At 31.2% G+C, this 13,842-nt stretch overlaps 2 protein-coding genes across 3 annotated transcripts; both read left to right on the forward strand.

Annotated features, from left to right (window-relative positions):
* The first annotated feature begins 1,063 nt into the window (after positions 1–1,063).
* On the forward strand, positions 1,064–3,275 carry LOC145740665 (ATP-binding cassette sub-family A member 9-like). 2 transcript variants are annotated; one of them, XR_014280906.1, is made up of 4 exons: positions 1,064–2,385; positions 2,464–2,535; positions 2,642–2,742; positions 3,136–3,275. XR_014280906.1 is itself a non-coding variant. In XM_082558487.1 (4 exons), the coding sequence occupies exons 2-4, from the start codon at positions 2,518–2,520 to the stop codon at positions 3,206–3,208; spliced, it is 192 nt and encodes a 63-aa protein (XP_082414613.1). In that variant the 5' UTR covers positions 1,173–2,385; positions 2,464–2,517; the 3' UTR covers positions 3,209–3,275. The 2 variants fall into 2 exon arrangements, 1 of the variants encoding a protein (XP_082414613.1); XM_082558487.1 differs by having other exon boundaries at positions 1,173–2,385.
* A 5,476-nt stretch (positions 3,276–8,751) lies between these two features.
* Positions 8,752–13,748, forward strand: LOC145759209 (allene oxide synthase-lipoxygenase protein-like). Its single transcript, XM_082572980.1, has 14 exons — positions 8,752–8,850; positions 8,947–9,139; positions 9,377–9,508; positions 9,870–10,127; positions 10,440–10,524; positions 10,741–10,897; positions 11,351–11,602; positions 11,874–12,066; positions 12,292–12,372; positions 12,442–12,560; positions 12,646–12,765; positions 12,893–13,027; positions 13,170–13,268; positions 13,344–13,748. The coding sequence occupies exons 1-14, from the start codon at positions 8,818–8,820 to the stop codon at positions 13,521–13,523; spliced, it is 2,037 nt and encodes a 678-aa protein (XP_082429106.1). The 5' UTR covers positions 8,752–8,817; the 3' UTR covers positions 13,524–13,748.
* Positions 13,749–13,842: the final 94 nt, after the last annotated feature.

Raw genomic sequence — 13,842 nt, forward strand, 5'->3', positions numbered from 1 at the left:
ATACATTACATGTGAAAACTTCATGCTTGAAATTCAACCCGGGGCTCTGCTTCAAGACACTGCAATAACCGTTTCAACTGCCCTTAGTGAAAACATTACACACAAAAACACAAGTTATTTTGCAATTTCAAATGTCCTGTGTTGTGAACCTGCAAACCTAAAATTTGCGAAACCAGTTAAAGTCAGATTTTCCACACGTTATACTTCCGTTAACGAAAACAAGCCTGTTCAAATTAAGGTTTTAACCTCAGAAAACTCTACAAAAAGTGAATGGAGCGTTAATTCTAAAACTAACATAACAAGAAGCAAAAAATTGTCTTTTGAAATTGATCACTTTGGGAATTTCTCCTTACAAATTCCAATTGAGAATATTTCTGAGTTAAGAAAGCAGTTTACCACTTTTGGTTACATTTCTGACATTGCTAAAAACAGCATAGAGAGGGAGCTTACTTGGTACATTACAGACATACTGGAACCAACATCTAAATTTAAGCCATCCGAATATTCGTCTATACCAACTGAGAACTTTGTGTTACAGCTAGGACGTGACGTTGTTCTTAGTCTTGACGGTCCATCTGCCATGGTGTTTGACCCTAAAAGTGCTGTAATCAAACCCCATTTGCTTACAGGTTTAGACACTCTAATTCCCACACGTTTTTACATTACTAAGGGGAGTGTTAATTCCGAAACCAGTGCAAAAATTGAATACAAAATAAATTATGAAAGCGAAAAAACGCTTGAAAGGGTTTTGTCGGGGCGCTTTTCGCTGTCATTAGAAGACAGAAAACTTTGCGAAATTTTGTAGAATATATTTTGGACTAATTAAATTTTTGGTTTTTAATATGTAAAAAACTACTAATTTAGTATTCATAAACACAAGAGATTTTACATATTATGTATATATACATCATTTTAGTTAGAACACTTGTATTTTTATAAAATTGCTTTAAAATGAATATACATTTTAATTTGTAATTATTGTAATGATTTTTGTATTTATTAATTACTATGGTGTGTATTTAGGTTGTCTATATTAATTTATGTAAACTAATAACCTAAGTAAATGGATTTGCAAACTTTGGGTTATCTTAAACCAATTGATTCAAGAGGGATAGAACATGAGTTAACTTGGTACATTGCCGAAAAAAGTCAAAAATTGGATCCGATTATATACAAAAACGAGCTTTCAATACCATGGACTAACTTTGGTATTGAACCCAGATCCTATATGAAATTCGTTCTTGAAACAACCAGTAACGTTGCCATTGACCCAATTGAATTTGTTGTAAATTGGGATCAGTTGCTTGGCAAGGAAACAAAAATACCAATACGATTCTACCTTAAAGATAACGACTTAATTCCCGAAACAAGCAAATTTAGGTATTCGATTTTAGCTGGATTTAATGGAGGCCCGGATGTTGAAAAGGTGGCCGGTCGATTTTCAGTCAACTGGGAGCCATCAGACATTGTGAGGGTTTACCACCACCATGAAAACAACAATATATTGAACTTTATTAGCTAATGTTACCCAAAAACATCTCCAATCGCAAGGAATGTCGCTATCATTCAAAGTTTACTTATTCATTGGAATGCTGGGCCAGCATAAACGTGGATAAGCTCAAAAAGTGAATGTAGTTACGAAAATGCGAGCAGATGATGTAAATTCGCGCAAACAGAGGTTGCATAATACATTTTCCCGGCCCAAATTTAAAAATGTGTTATGCTGTTGTGTTATGCTGAAACAAGGGTTAAACTGGTGATGAACAGTTGCTGAAAAAACAAACTAATGTTCCTTAGTTGTTCCTTAGTTGTATCTAAATATTTATTAGAGTAGAGTTTAAACATGCCTAATTTTCATTAAATTTTAAGAAATTTTTTGTAAATTTTAAAATAGGACAAATTGAAAATAATAATTGTTTTTAGAAATTCGTTTATTAATTAAATAAAAAGTTGTGTGCTAATCAAAAAAAAGCTAGGGTAAATAAAAATTAAATCAAAATTGTAGCTTAAAATGTTGTTTTTTGACCAATTATCAAAATAAGGAACTAAAAGAAGGTTTTTTTTTGTTCGCAGGTGTTTAATCATAAAATGTTTAACCAAACCTCTTTCAAAGTCCTATTTCGATATTATTATTATGCTTTCTAAAAAAAGAGTGTCTTAGCATTAAAATTGTATTTGTTTCGTTTCTGTAAATTTATTTTGCTATGTATTTCGCAAATCATTTTTTTCGATATTTTAGGTTGCTGTAAATGATGTCTCACTTTTTTGTAAATAATGTCTTACAGTATATTTAGGTAAAGTGTTGGGTTTTTTAGAACCTAATGGAGCAGGAAAAACAACTGTGATTAGTACACTAACTGCAGATATGCGCGAACCAGGGGCAAAGTATGTACCACGTTTTATCATTATGTGAATTTATATTATTAAAAGCTGAATTATGTAAATTTTAATTTTATTTTCTAGGGTTTTTTATCTGGTTATAATATTCAATCGAGTTTGTCTCAAGCTTTTTAAGAAATGAGATATTGTCTCCAAGTAAGTTATTCATAAAAAAAATTAATATCTTAATTTTTTTTAAGTAGTTACCTGAATTTGTTTTTGTTTGTAATTTTCATGCTCATGTTTATTTATTCTTTCATAGGACAATCCGTTATGGGAAAATCTAACACTTTTAGAACACTTGGAAATTTATGCAGCCGCTCGTGGTGTAAAAAAATCCAGTATGAAGCCAACCATTGAAAGGTATGAAAGTTTTTAAGAATTAGAAAATTTTATTAGAAATAAATTATATTGTGCTTTTTTATTTGATGTCTAATGTTATGTTTATTTTTTTTGTATATATTCTCGAGTTACCTATGGCAGTTTGGGGTATTATAGACTACAATTGCTCAATAACTAGTTTGGGATATTATTGAATATAATTAACCGATAATTGAGCTGCTGATAAAGTGTTGTCTCAGCAGGAGTTTATATCGTTTCTACCGCCTTGCTCTAGGGCGCTACAGCATGAAAGTATGAGGAAAACCCAGAACCCCATGTAGTGAAGACAAGTGTTCTGACTACAATACCATGCTATCGGTATACTTTATATCCATACTTTATATCAAGTTGGTAAAATTGTTGTGTTTTTCATAGCTCTTTCCCGACGCCAGTGAACCCGAAAATTTCAGTCAACGATTTGTTTTCAAAGTTCCGCAAAATAGCGTGACGTCACTATCCACAGTGTTTAGTGATCTGGAACAGGCCAAATCTCGTCTGGGTATAGAGGAATATAGTTTCAGTCAGTCTACCTTAGAGCAAGTATGCTATTTGTTTAATGTGTTTGCAATGCATTTCTACACAAATATCATTATATAATTTTGTATTAACTTATTGTAATGTTTAATGGTTTAGTAACAAACTTTTTTTCAAATTTTTTAATATTTTTAAATTCTTTTTTTAGGTTTTTCTGCAGTTCGCTAGAGAACAAGACGAAGAACATGCGACAACGACGCCAAGTGACTAAAACAAGGTGAACACACGATTTTCCACGTTTAAGACACTTTCTGTGTGCAAGTGTAACACCTGACTTTTTTTTGTTTCTTTTAATAACGAAGCACGTCACTTCACCTTTTTAACTAATTTTCAACCTTTAGAAAAAAAATGTATATATTTTATGAAATTAAGAGTGTTTATTTGTATATATTATTTTATTTAACATTAATGTAAATATATATTAAAGGATGATTTTCAGTACTTTTTTGTTTATGCAACCCAGATTCGAATTTTTTTTTATTTTAAGTATTAGAATTTTTAAAATTGAACTTTACTCTAGGTTATTGCACTATGTTTTTATTTTTTATGTTTTCGGCGTACTTTATTAATTTTAAAGAATTCTTTATTGTGTTAGTTTCTGAACTTGTATTATAATAAATGTGATGAATTAAATTAATATATTGTTCAGGGTAGCGAGGTTTTATCAAAGCTTACATTTGAAAAGAGTTTGTTTTAATTCGCAGTTGTATTGAATAAGAAATTGTATTTGCTCTTTGTTTCACCAAATCACGTATTGTCAAAATCAAAACTTAAAAAATAGGGAACTGAAAAAACATTTCTTTGTTTGATTTTTCGCTTACCTAGTGGGACAGATATAAAAGGGTATTTTTTAGGTTTTTAACCTTAAGGTGTAGGAAAAGTAAGAAATGGATACGTGTCTTTAAATAGAGCAGAAATAACTTTGAAGGCTGTTTGCAAGGCCTTGAATTAAACAGAATAGCAAATAAGAGGTTGTTATATTTTAAGATTTGTTGTATCTTTAAAAAACTTACGTATTGGTTAGATATGTATACCGGAACGCCTGAAATTAAGAAGGTGGACGTTGGTAGTTTGGTTTTGATGGTCGTTATTTTAATCGTTTGTTTTGTTACTAGTTTTGTGTTTTGGAAAAGTTTCAAGGAAGAAAAGCAAAGGTATTTGTGCAGATTTGTTTGTGCAACAGGGTTGTTACTCTCGTCTACTATTCTAGTTTGCAATCAAAAAAATTACAAACTTGAAGGCGGGTGTATTTCTTTGATTTCTGCTTTGCTTTTAATGTTTGTATGCTTTACGATTTGTGCTGTGTTTGTTCTTATTCTTATTATTTTAACATCACTTTTATCTTTACTTGTTTGGATCGCAAAAAGACTTTTCCCTGTAACTTGCAACAAATTAGCAAATATGTGCGAAAGGCTAAAAAGCGGCAATTATGGTGGTTACACTGGCTTAACACCCGATACTGATGATGTAGAAATGCCATCAAATATCACTGAAAAAATTGAACTTCAGGGAAAAGAAAATAGTGGCTTTGTACTAGATCTGCCAAACACCATGCAGTTAAATATCCAAGAAAATGTTACAACACTGAACGTCAACGACGATTCTCAAGTCCACCAAATTATTGGCAAAAAAGGTGGTTACATTACATGTGAAAATTTCATGCTTGAAATTCAACCCGGGGCCTTGCACCAAGAAACAGCGATAACTTTATCAACTGCTGTAAGTGAAAACAGCATTACACACAAAGGCACAAGTTATTTTGCAGTTTCCAGAGTTCTGTGTTGCGAACCTGCAGGCCTGAAATTTGCAAAACCTGTTAAAGTAACTGTTTTTACACCTTACACCGCTGTTAACGAAAACAACCCTGTCAAAATTAATGTTATGACCTTAGAAAGTACAACATCTTCCAAATGGGAATTGGACTCTACAACTAACATGACAAGAAGCAAAAAATTGTCTTTTAAAATTGACCACTTTTGGAATTTTTCCTTACAAATTCCAATTGAGAATATTTCTGAGTTAAGAAAGCAGTTTACCACTTTTGGTTACATTTCTGACATTGCCAAAAACAGCATAGAGAGGGAGCTTACTTGGTACATTACAGACATACTGGAACCAACATCTAAAATAAAGCCACCCGAATATTCGTCTATACCAACTGAGAACTTTGTGTTACAGCTAGGACGTGACATTGTTCTTAGTCTTGACGGTCCATCTGCCATGGTGTTTGACCCTAAAAGTGCTGTAATCAAACCCTATTTGCTTACAGGTTTAGATACATTAATTCCTACACGATTTTATGTTACTAAGGCGAGTGTAAACAACGAAAACAGTGCAAAAATTGAATACAAAATAGATTACGGGAGCGAAAAAACGCTTGAAAGGGTTTTGTCGGGGCGCTTTTCGCTATCATTAGAAGACAGAAAACTTTGCGAAATTTTGTAGAATATATTTTATACTGTTTAAATTTTTGGTTTTTAATATGTAAAAAACTACTAATTTAGTATGCATAAACACAAGAGATATTACATATTATGTATATATACATCATTTTGGTTAGAACATTTGTATTTTTATAAAATTGGTTTAAAATGAACATACATTTTAATTCGTAATTATTGTAATGATTTTTGGATTTATTAATTACTATGGTGTGTATTTAGATTGTCGATATTAATTTATGTAAACAAATAACCTAGGTAAAATGGATTTGCAAACTTTGGGTTATCACAAACCAGTTGATTCAAAAGGGGTAGAATATGAGTTAACTTGGTACATTGCCGAAAAAAGTCAGAAATTGGATCCAATAATATATAAAAACGAACTTTCAATACCATGGACCAACTTTGCTATTGAACTCAGATCCTATATGAAATTTATTCTTGAAACAACTAATAACGTTACCATCGACCCGATTGAATTTGTTGTAGATTGGGATACATTGCTTGGTAAAGAAACGAAAATACCAATACGATTCTACCTTAAAGATAACGACTTAATTCCCGAAACAAGCAAATTTAGGTATTCGATTTTAGCTGGATTTGGTGGAGGCCCAGATGTTGAAAAGGTAGCTGGTCGATTTTCAGTCAACTGGGAGCCATCACGCATCGTGGGAGTTTACAACTACCACGAAAACAACAATACCCTAAATTTTCTTGGCTAGTGTTAGCCAAAAACATCTCCAATCGCAAGCAATGTCGCTACAAAGTTTCCTTATTCGATGAAAATGCTGGGCCAGCATAAACGTGGATAAGCTCAAAAATGAATGTAGTTACGAAAATGCGAGCAGATGATGTAAACTCGCGCAAACAGAGGTTGCATATTACATTTCCCGGCCCAATGGAAATGTGTTATGCTATTTGTGCGCTAAAACAAGGGTTAAACTGGTGATGAACAGTTGCCGAAAAAAAAAAAACTATTGTTCCTTAGCTGTATCTAAATAGTTATTAGAGTAGAGTTTAAACATGCCTACATTTTATTAAGTTTTAATGAATTTTAAAATAGAAAAATTTTTATATCAAAATTAGTTTTTTTTTATTTTAGGAATTTTTTATTGTTCAATATAAAAGTTATGTGCAAATCAAAAAGAAGCTAATGTAAATAAAAATTAAATCAAAATTGTATCTAAAAGTGTTGTTTTTTGACTAATCTAGATATATTGAAATAAGGAACTAAAAGCAGGTTTTCTTTGTTCGCTTTTTAAGTACCTGAATATAGAAATAAAAGGGATTTTTTCATAGGTGTTTAACCAAATCTCTTTTAAAGTCTACTTCGATATTATTATACTTTTAAAAAAAAATCGAGTTGAAATAAATTTGAAACGTTGCAAAACAGACCGAATTTGGATTTAATAATATTTAATCATGAAATAACTACTCACGATTAATAATATTGACTAGTTTAATTTAACAACAACCGAGTATTGTGATTAAATGTTGTAATCTCTAATAAACTTCTACTAGATGGGCATGGATAAATAAGGACATCTTCAGTTAAAAAACGCAAAATAGTCGTGTTAATCAAAACTCGCTTACTGGTAACCAAAACCTGCCTAAAGATTAATCTAACAAATGTTATCTGTACAAGCGGCTTTTAATCAGAAATAAAACTACAGGAAATGCGAAATAAATGCGACACAAAAACATAACAGGAAACACAAACTACAAAATATAGATTTAACAAATTAAGTATTAAATCGAAAGTTTAAGTCTTAGTTAAATCCTATTTTGGCCTTACTTAAATATGAGTTTTAACGTCCAGCGAACTGACGAAAAAGCTTTATTGCCAGTTATTTTAAGCAAAAAAGCGCAGTTCAAACAGTTAAACAACACAAAACATAATCGATAAAAGAGACAACGTCATAAATGACGATGGGGAGTAAAAATCCCAGGCAGCTGGGATCAAGTCGAATGATTTAGCATAGAACGCCGGAGTTCACTAAAGGGACTTTCCGCTAATAGATTGATTTCTAAAAGTTTAATAACATCGATTATGGAAATAACAAAGAAACGTATTAAACACTAAATGTTTGCCAAGCACAAATACTGCCACAAACCCAACTGTACCTTTGAATGTTCTATGTGGCGGCTGAATAAGTTAGTTCTGACTTGGGTGTGACAAGGTACAGTTGTATTGCTTTTATAAATACGATTTTATGGTTCTTATGTTTTTATTGTAATTAGCGTATGTGTAGTTTTTAATAAGTGATTAAAGTAACGTACCGCAACCACTTTGTGTATTAATATTGGTAACAGGGTTAGCTAAATTGATTTTACGATGAGCCGTTAAAGCGGAGTACCTATAGGCTTTTATTAAATAAGGGGGATCGTCTCGATTTAGAAAACAGTTTAGAGCGAGGTTTAAATACAATTTTTTAAGTAAATTTGCAATTATTTCATTATCATACATGTTTGTTCAAAATACGTTTTTTTTAAATATTAAAAGCAGTTAAAATTCAATAAAATCATTTTGCGTTAAATTAATAGTGTTTTTTTTTATTACAATTTGTTAAATAATTAGTTTTTTTTAAATGTTAATTAATTACGCGGATGCAGTTAATCATGTATTAAAATGTTTTTCATTGCAATTAATCATGTTTCAAAATGGTTTTCATCGCAGTTAATCACGTTTTGAAATATAATTGTCATTGACTCAATTCGGAAAAGTTTGTTCAGTTGAAAATATTAAATTTTGCAGAGGCAGGATAATGATAATGCTCGGTTTAAGAATGGGTGTGTTTTATGAATTAAACTTGGGCTTTAAATAAAGTTATATCACTAAATCATATATTAAAATTAAAGTAATTTAGTAAAATATATATATTTTTTTTTTAAATATGCAAATACTTTACGATAATATGCAAGTTAATAGTTTGGTTTTATTAAGTAAACTTTTAAAACTATTTTAAATATTTATTTAAAAAAAAATTCTAATCAGGAATTTGCAAAAATCTTTTTAGATTTATTTAAAAAAAATAATTAAGCGTTACGTAATTTTGCTTTTTGAAAATTAAAAAGGAAAATCATGTTGAAAGAAAAATTTCATCTTACAATTACGGTAACCAATCAATAACATACAAATTTTTATTTTTTAAATAAAAAATGTTTTTGTGCGAAAAACCTTAACAAAATTTGCTATTTTGTAAAATTTCAGACAAATGATCGTTTTTCCTATGCCGGCACTAATGCTTCTGTACAATGCAAAATTATTGGCGACGATGGTAAAACAACAGGCTGGAGAGACTTAGACCATTTCCTGGTAGATGATTTCGAAAAAGGCTCTACCGACAAATATACAATTCTCCACGAAAAGGAACCAGTTGGCCCCCCAGTTCTGCTTTGTTTAAGTAAATTTCCATTTGTTTAATTATCATACATGCTTGTTCACAATACGTTTTTTTTATATTAAAAGCAGTTATAAGATTAGTTTTACACATTGGTTGTATCGTGTGTTTGCTTTAATATTGGGTGTGGCAGCAACTTTTTCCGCTTAAGTTTTTAACTAGTTTGTTGAATTATTTTCAGCACTATAAAAACAGGACAACTTTAGTGTTTATCTAAATTAAAATGTTTCGCTGTTTTAGAGTTAACTGGTTTTTCGTCGAGCGATGGTTGGCTTTGTAACGACATTATTATAATCCACAAAGACAAGACTTATGAGTTTCCAGTTTATGAGTGGATATCGGATGTGGAAAGTGTATTTGCAAGAGGGCAAGGTAATCAATTAATCATCAAACAGAAAATAAAATTATTTGGTTGTTGTTGTTTTGTTTCACGACTTTTTGATAGCATATTAGTAATGACAAAATAGTAAACAAGGTAAATTAATTATCATCAAAGGTTCGACACACCTTTGTTTACTTCCCAACGAAATCGCCTTTTATTAATTTGACAATAAGTCATTATGTTTGATTAAATTGTTTTTGTTATATAATGCCAGTTATTAATGTATCCCATTACGGTTAAATGTTTATCGTTAAATTTTAAATTGCTACAATCAAAGTAAAACTTTTGTCAAAGCAACTGAATACTTTTCACTTTTTAACTATATTAAATTCGCTTTTTTTAATTTCCCAGCAACGCTTCCACAAAATGTGGACAACTGCCTTGTCAGGTTGGCACGAAAAAAAGAGCTAGAGGCTTGCAAGATAACATTTCAATGGACCCCCATTCCGTTGGAAGACACCGCCTTAAGTTGGGGGCTAAATCGTTATATTAAGGGAAAAACCTACTTTGATTTGCCGAACTTGTTTCGTAGAAGTAACAGCAGAATTCACGACTTTTTAGGTGGTGGGATAAAGGCCGGGTTATGTGCAGCGAACAATCTTTTTGGCTGTAAGTGTTGTCTGTGATGGTATGTCACGTTTTTCTTTAATATTATGCAACACTACGTGGACTAGATAGTAATTTGACAACAAACGTTTTTAACATCTCACGCCGACTGGGTTTAATATTTTGCTTAATTAACTTTGTGTCATTGATTAATTACTACTAGGCGTTATAAAAAGTATTGAAATCAGACTTCAGACAATAATCGAATATATTACTAAAAATAAACAGGAAGTCTTGGATGTATTCCATAAAGCAATAACTCGTGACTTCTTTTTTTAAAATATTTGTGAAATGTTAAATATTTCTGTTTTGCAGCAATCTTTACAAAAATTGAAAAATTGGATGACTACTGCAAACTTTACGAAGGAACTGGATATAAAAATCCATTTTTCTTTGACACGTAATTTTACTTATATTTGTTGCAATTAAACACAATTTTTTTAAAAACTTAAGATTTTTACCAATTTATTAAACAAACTAACAAAATATACAACTTTGCAGTAAAACAAATACACGTATAAATTACAAAATACACATATTAATATCTAATTTTAAATTATAACAGTATTACTTTACTTATAACTAAATGTTTAACTAAAGCCATGTTTTGTTAAAGCTGGAAAGAAGATGCAGAACAAGGAAGACAACTTCTTACTGGTATTACTCCACTTGCTACATGTAGAGTCAACAAGTTTCCAGAGTATTGCAACATTGATGCAGAAACTGTAAGCGGCTTGTTAGAAAACGGAGCAACCTTGGAAACAGAAATGGAGGTAAAATGGCTTAGATGTAAATCTGACACTGTTTTGTACTCAAAGTTTAGAAATGTAAGAAAAACCTTTAACAAACACTTTTAGACACGGAGGTCTAAAATGATATTTTTAAAAACAATAGCATATAAAATTTGCATCGTTAAAGTATTCAGAACACTTGGCTTCACAACAAAATGATGGGTTTGATTCCTATTGCTTTTATATCGTAGCGCTCTTATGTAAGGCAATATAAGCGGTACTCATTTCTGCCAAAACAAGAAGGCATTTTAACGACGCAATTTAATAACATATTTTTTTGAATCAATGTAAGTCGATGTGATTGTTTGTTAAAAACAAGGTTTTTAAAAATCTAACCCTATTAGCTAATGCTATATGTTTTACAAACAATAGTTTTTAGTAAAATTCGAGTTTGTAGGTTTCGGTTTATTAATGCATATTAAACTTACTAATTAGGCTGGAAAAATTTACTTTGCTGATTATAGCGACCTCAAAAATTTGGATAGAAATAAATCTTTAAAAGGAGACGCCCTTTTTTGTGCAAACTCCATGTGCGTGTTTTATGCGACACCTGACGGCAAGTTTACACCAATCGCAATTCAGTTGGAGCCTAACGATAAAGATTACGTGTTTACAAGAAAAGATTCTGAGTACGATTGGCTCCTGGCAAAAATCTATTTTAGAGGATCAGTGGAAAGCAGACACGAGGTAAGCTTTATTAGAAATTTTAAGCCTTTAATTTACCACGTTTGTACTACACTATAACTAAGTTATTTTTACTTAAAAGCAATTTGTACATACATATATATATATATATATATATATATATATATAATTAAGTGGAAGGTAACTCGTGACATTTCAAAGTTCAAACTTATTTAACAATTAAAACTTAATGTCGGTCAATATTTCAAATGCGTGAACGGAAAGCTTAAACTGTTTGCTGAGTTTTTAAAGTTAAATCGTTTGTTTTTGGTAGTGGGTTTACCATTACATGCTGACCCACGGTGTCTCAGAAACTTTTGCGGTTGCTACGTTCCGCAACCTTCCGCGAGCTCACCCGATCTATAAACTTCTTCGACCTCATCTAGCTACAGTTGCTGCCATCAACGTGCAAGCCAGGGAACTTTTGATACCACCAGGATCACCAGCCAACATCTCAAACGCTATTAGTATGTTGTTTATCAGCAAAATTAAGTATAATACTGAATAATAAAATAAGTTTAAGTCGCTTTAACTCCCTCAAAGTGCAATTAGATTGTCATTTTCAACTTTCGGTTTAAATCTTTACCTTTTTAAATAATTTAATATAGAAATTAAATATTGCAATGCAATTTTTCACTTTTGAGTTTTATTGTTGGGTTTAAATTTAATGTAATTATATTTTAATACACTAGGTGCATCTTCAACAGTTCGATTTGCGTACAAGAGTTTTCATTTCTCTGAACTTGATATTCCAAAGCACTTGAAAAAGAATGGTATATTTAATACTGGTCACTGATAACGTGAAATTTGTTGAATTTTGATATCATTTGACATTGTTTTAGGTTTGGATGATAGGAAGGTCTTGCCTAACAATCCATACAGAGATGATGCTTTAGACATTTGGGAAGCTATTGAAACTTTCAACCGAAAAACTATCGAACATTACTACAAAAGCGACTGTGTAAGTAGTAAATAAAAAAATTGATTACTAAAATTTAAAATTTTGTTTTATATTTCTTAACTTTATTGTATGCATGTTTAAATAGGACGTTGTGAATGATTGCGAAGTTCAGGCATGGGTAAAGGATATGGCAAACGAGGGTTTTGGTTGGCAGGATGGCAATAACAGAGGATGCCCAGACAAACTTAGCACTATTGAAGAAATGGTTAGTGCCAAAACATCGACATACAGTTTAACTAGCTAATAAAAAGCTTTTTTTGTTGACAACTTATTTATAATATGACCATAACATTTTATTCTACATGTCGAATATAAACGTTGTTTTCTTGCAGGTAAACTTGTGTACCATCATAGTATTTACCAGCTCAGCACAACATGCCGCTGTTAACTTTGGCCAAATGGAAACTTACATGTTTATCCCGAATGCCACCGGAGCAATGTTAAAACCACCCCACAAACGAGGAGAAGTGAGTTAAAAAAGCTAAAAGCATGTTAAAAATAAAAGCCAAGTGCATTTTATAAACTGTAAACATGACTTACATAACGTGATTTTTTTGGAAAAGGCGGAAACCTTTTCTAAAAGATTTTTTGTTTTTGTTTTATTTTTAGGGCACAATTAAAAGAATGATGGAGTCGTTACCGGGAGTTTTTATATCGAGCACTCTGATTGGATTTTCTTATACCCTGTCGGAATTCGCAACAGATGCGGTAGGCCTTTCTATAGTTTTATATACAACCAAGTTTTATTTTTTAGAAAAATTAACAATGATGTTTTTTGCTTAGGTGTTTTTGGGGGATGTTATAGAGCGCTTGTTCGTAGAAAACGACGTTGAAGAATATCACAAAGAGCTTAAATCGACGTTGGGCGAGTTGCAGACCAAATTTGAGAAAAGAAACAAGTCTCTAAAATATCCATACAAATATTTGCTTCCCAACAAAGTCCCAATTAGTATTGCTATATAAATAAAAGCATTTAAATTTGACTAGCTATTTCCAGTTAGTTATGGTACTTGTTGTCTTTTGTTGCCGATGATGTAGATATACCATTTGTAATGTAAATATTCATAGCTTGATACTAAATATTTTAAACAGTTTTTGGCCAAAGTTGGTAACTTAATAAGTGTTTAAGATCGTAATTGTAATGATGTACATTTGTTTGGGTGTTTTGTTTATTTAATAAATCATTCTAACATATTAAAACATGGTTTAATAATTACCGCTTCCGACATACCCCACTATTAAAAAAGCGTATTGATTAATTTAATGACAACACAAACAGTTA

Source organism: Corella eumyota, chromosome 1 (assembly GCF_963082875.1).
Source record: "Corella eumyota chromosome 1, kaCorEumy4.1, whole genome shotgun sequence".
Lineage (NCBI taxonomy): Eukaryota > Metazoa > Chordata > Ascidiacea > Phlebobranchia > Corellidae > Corella > Corella eumyota.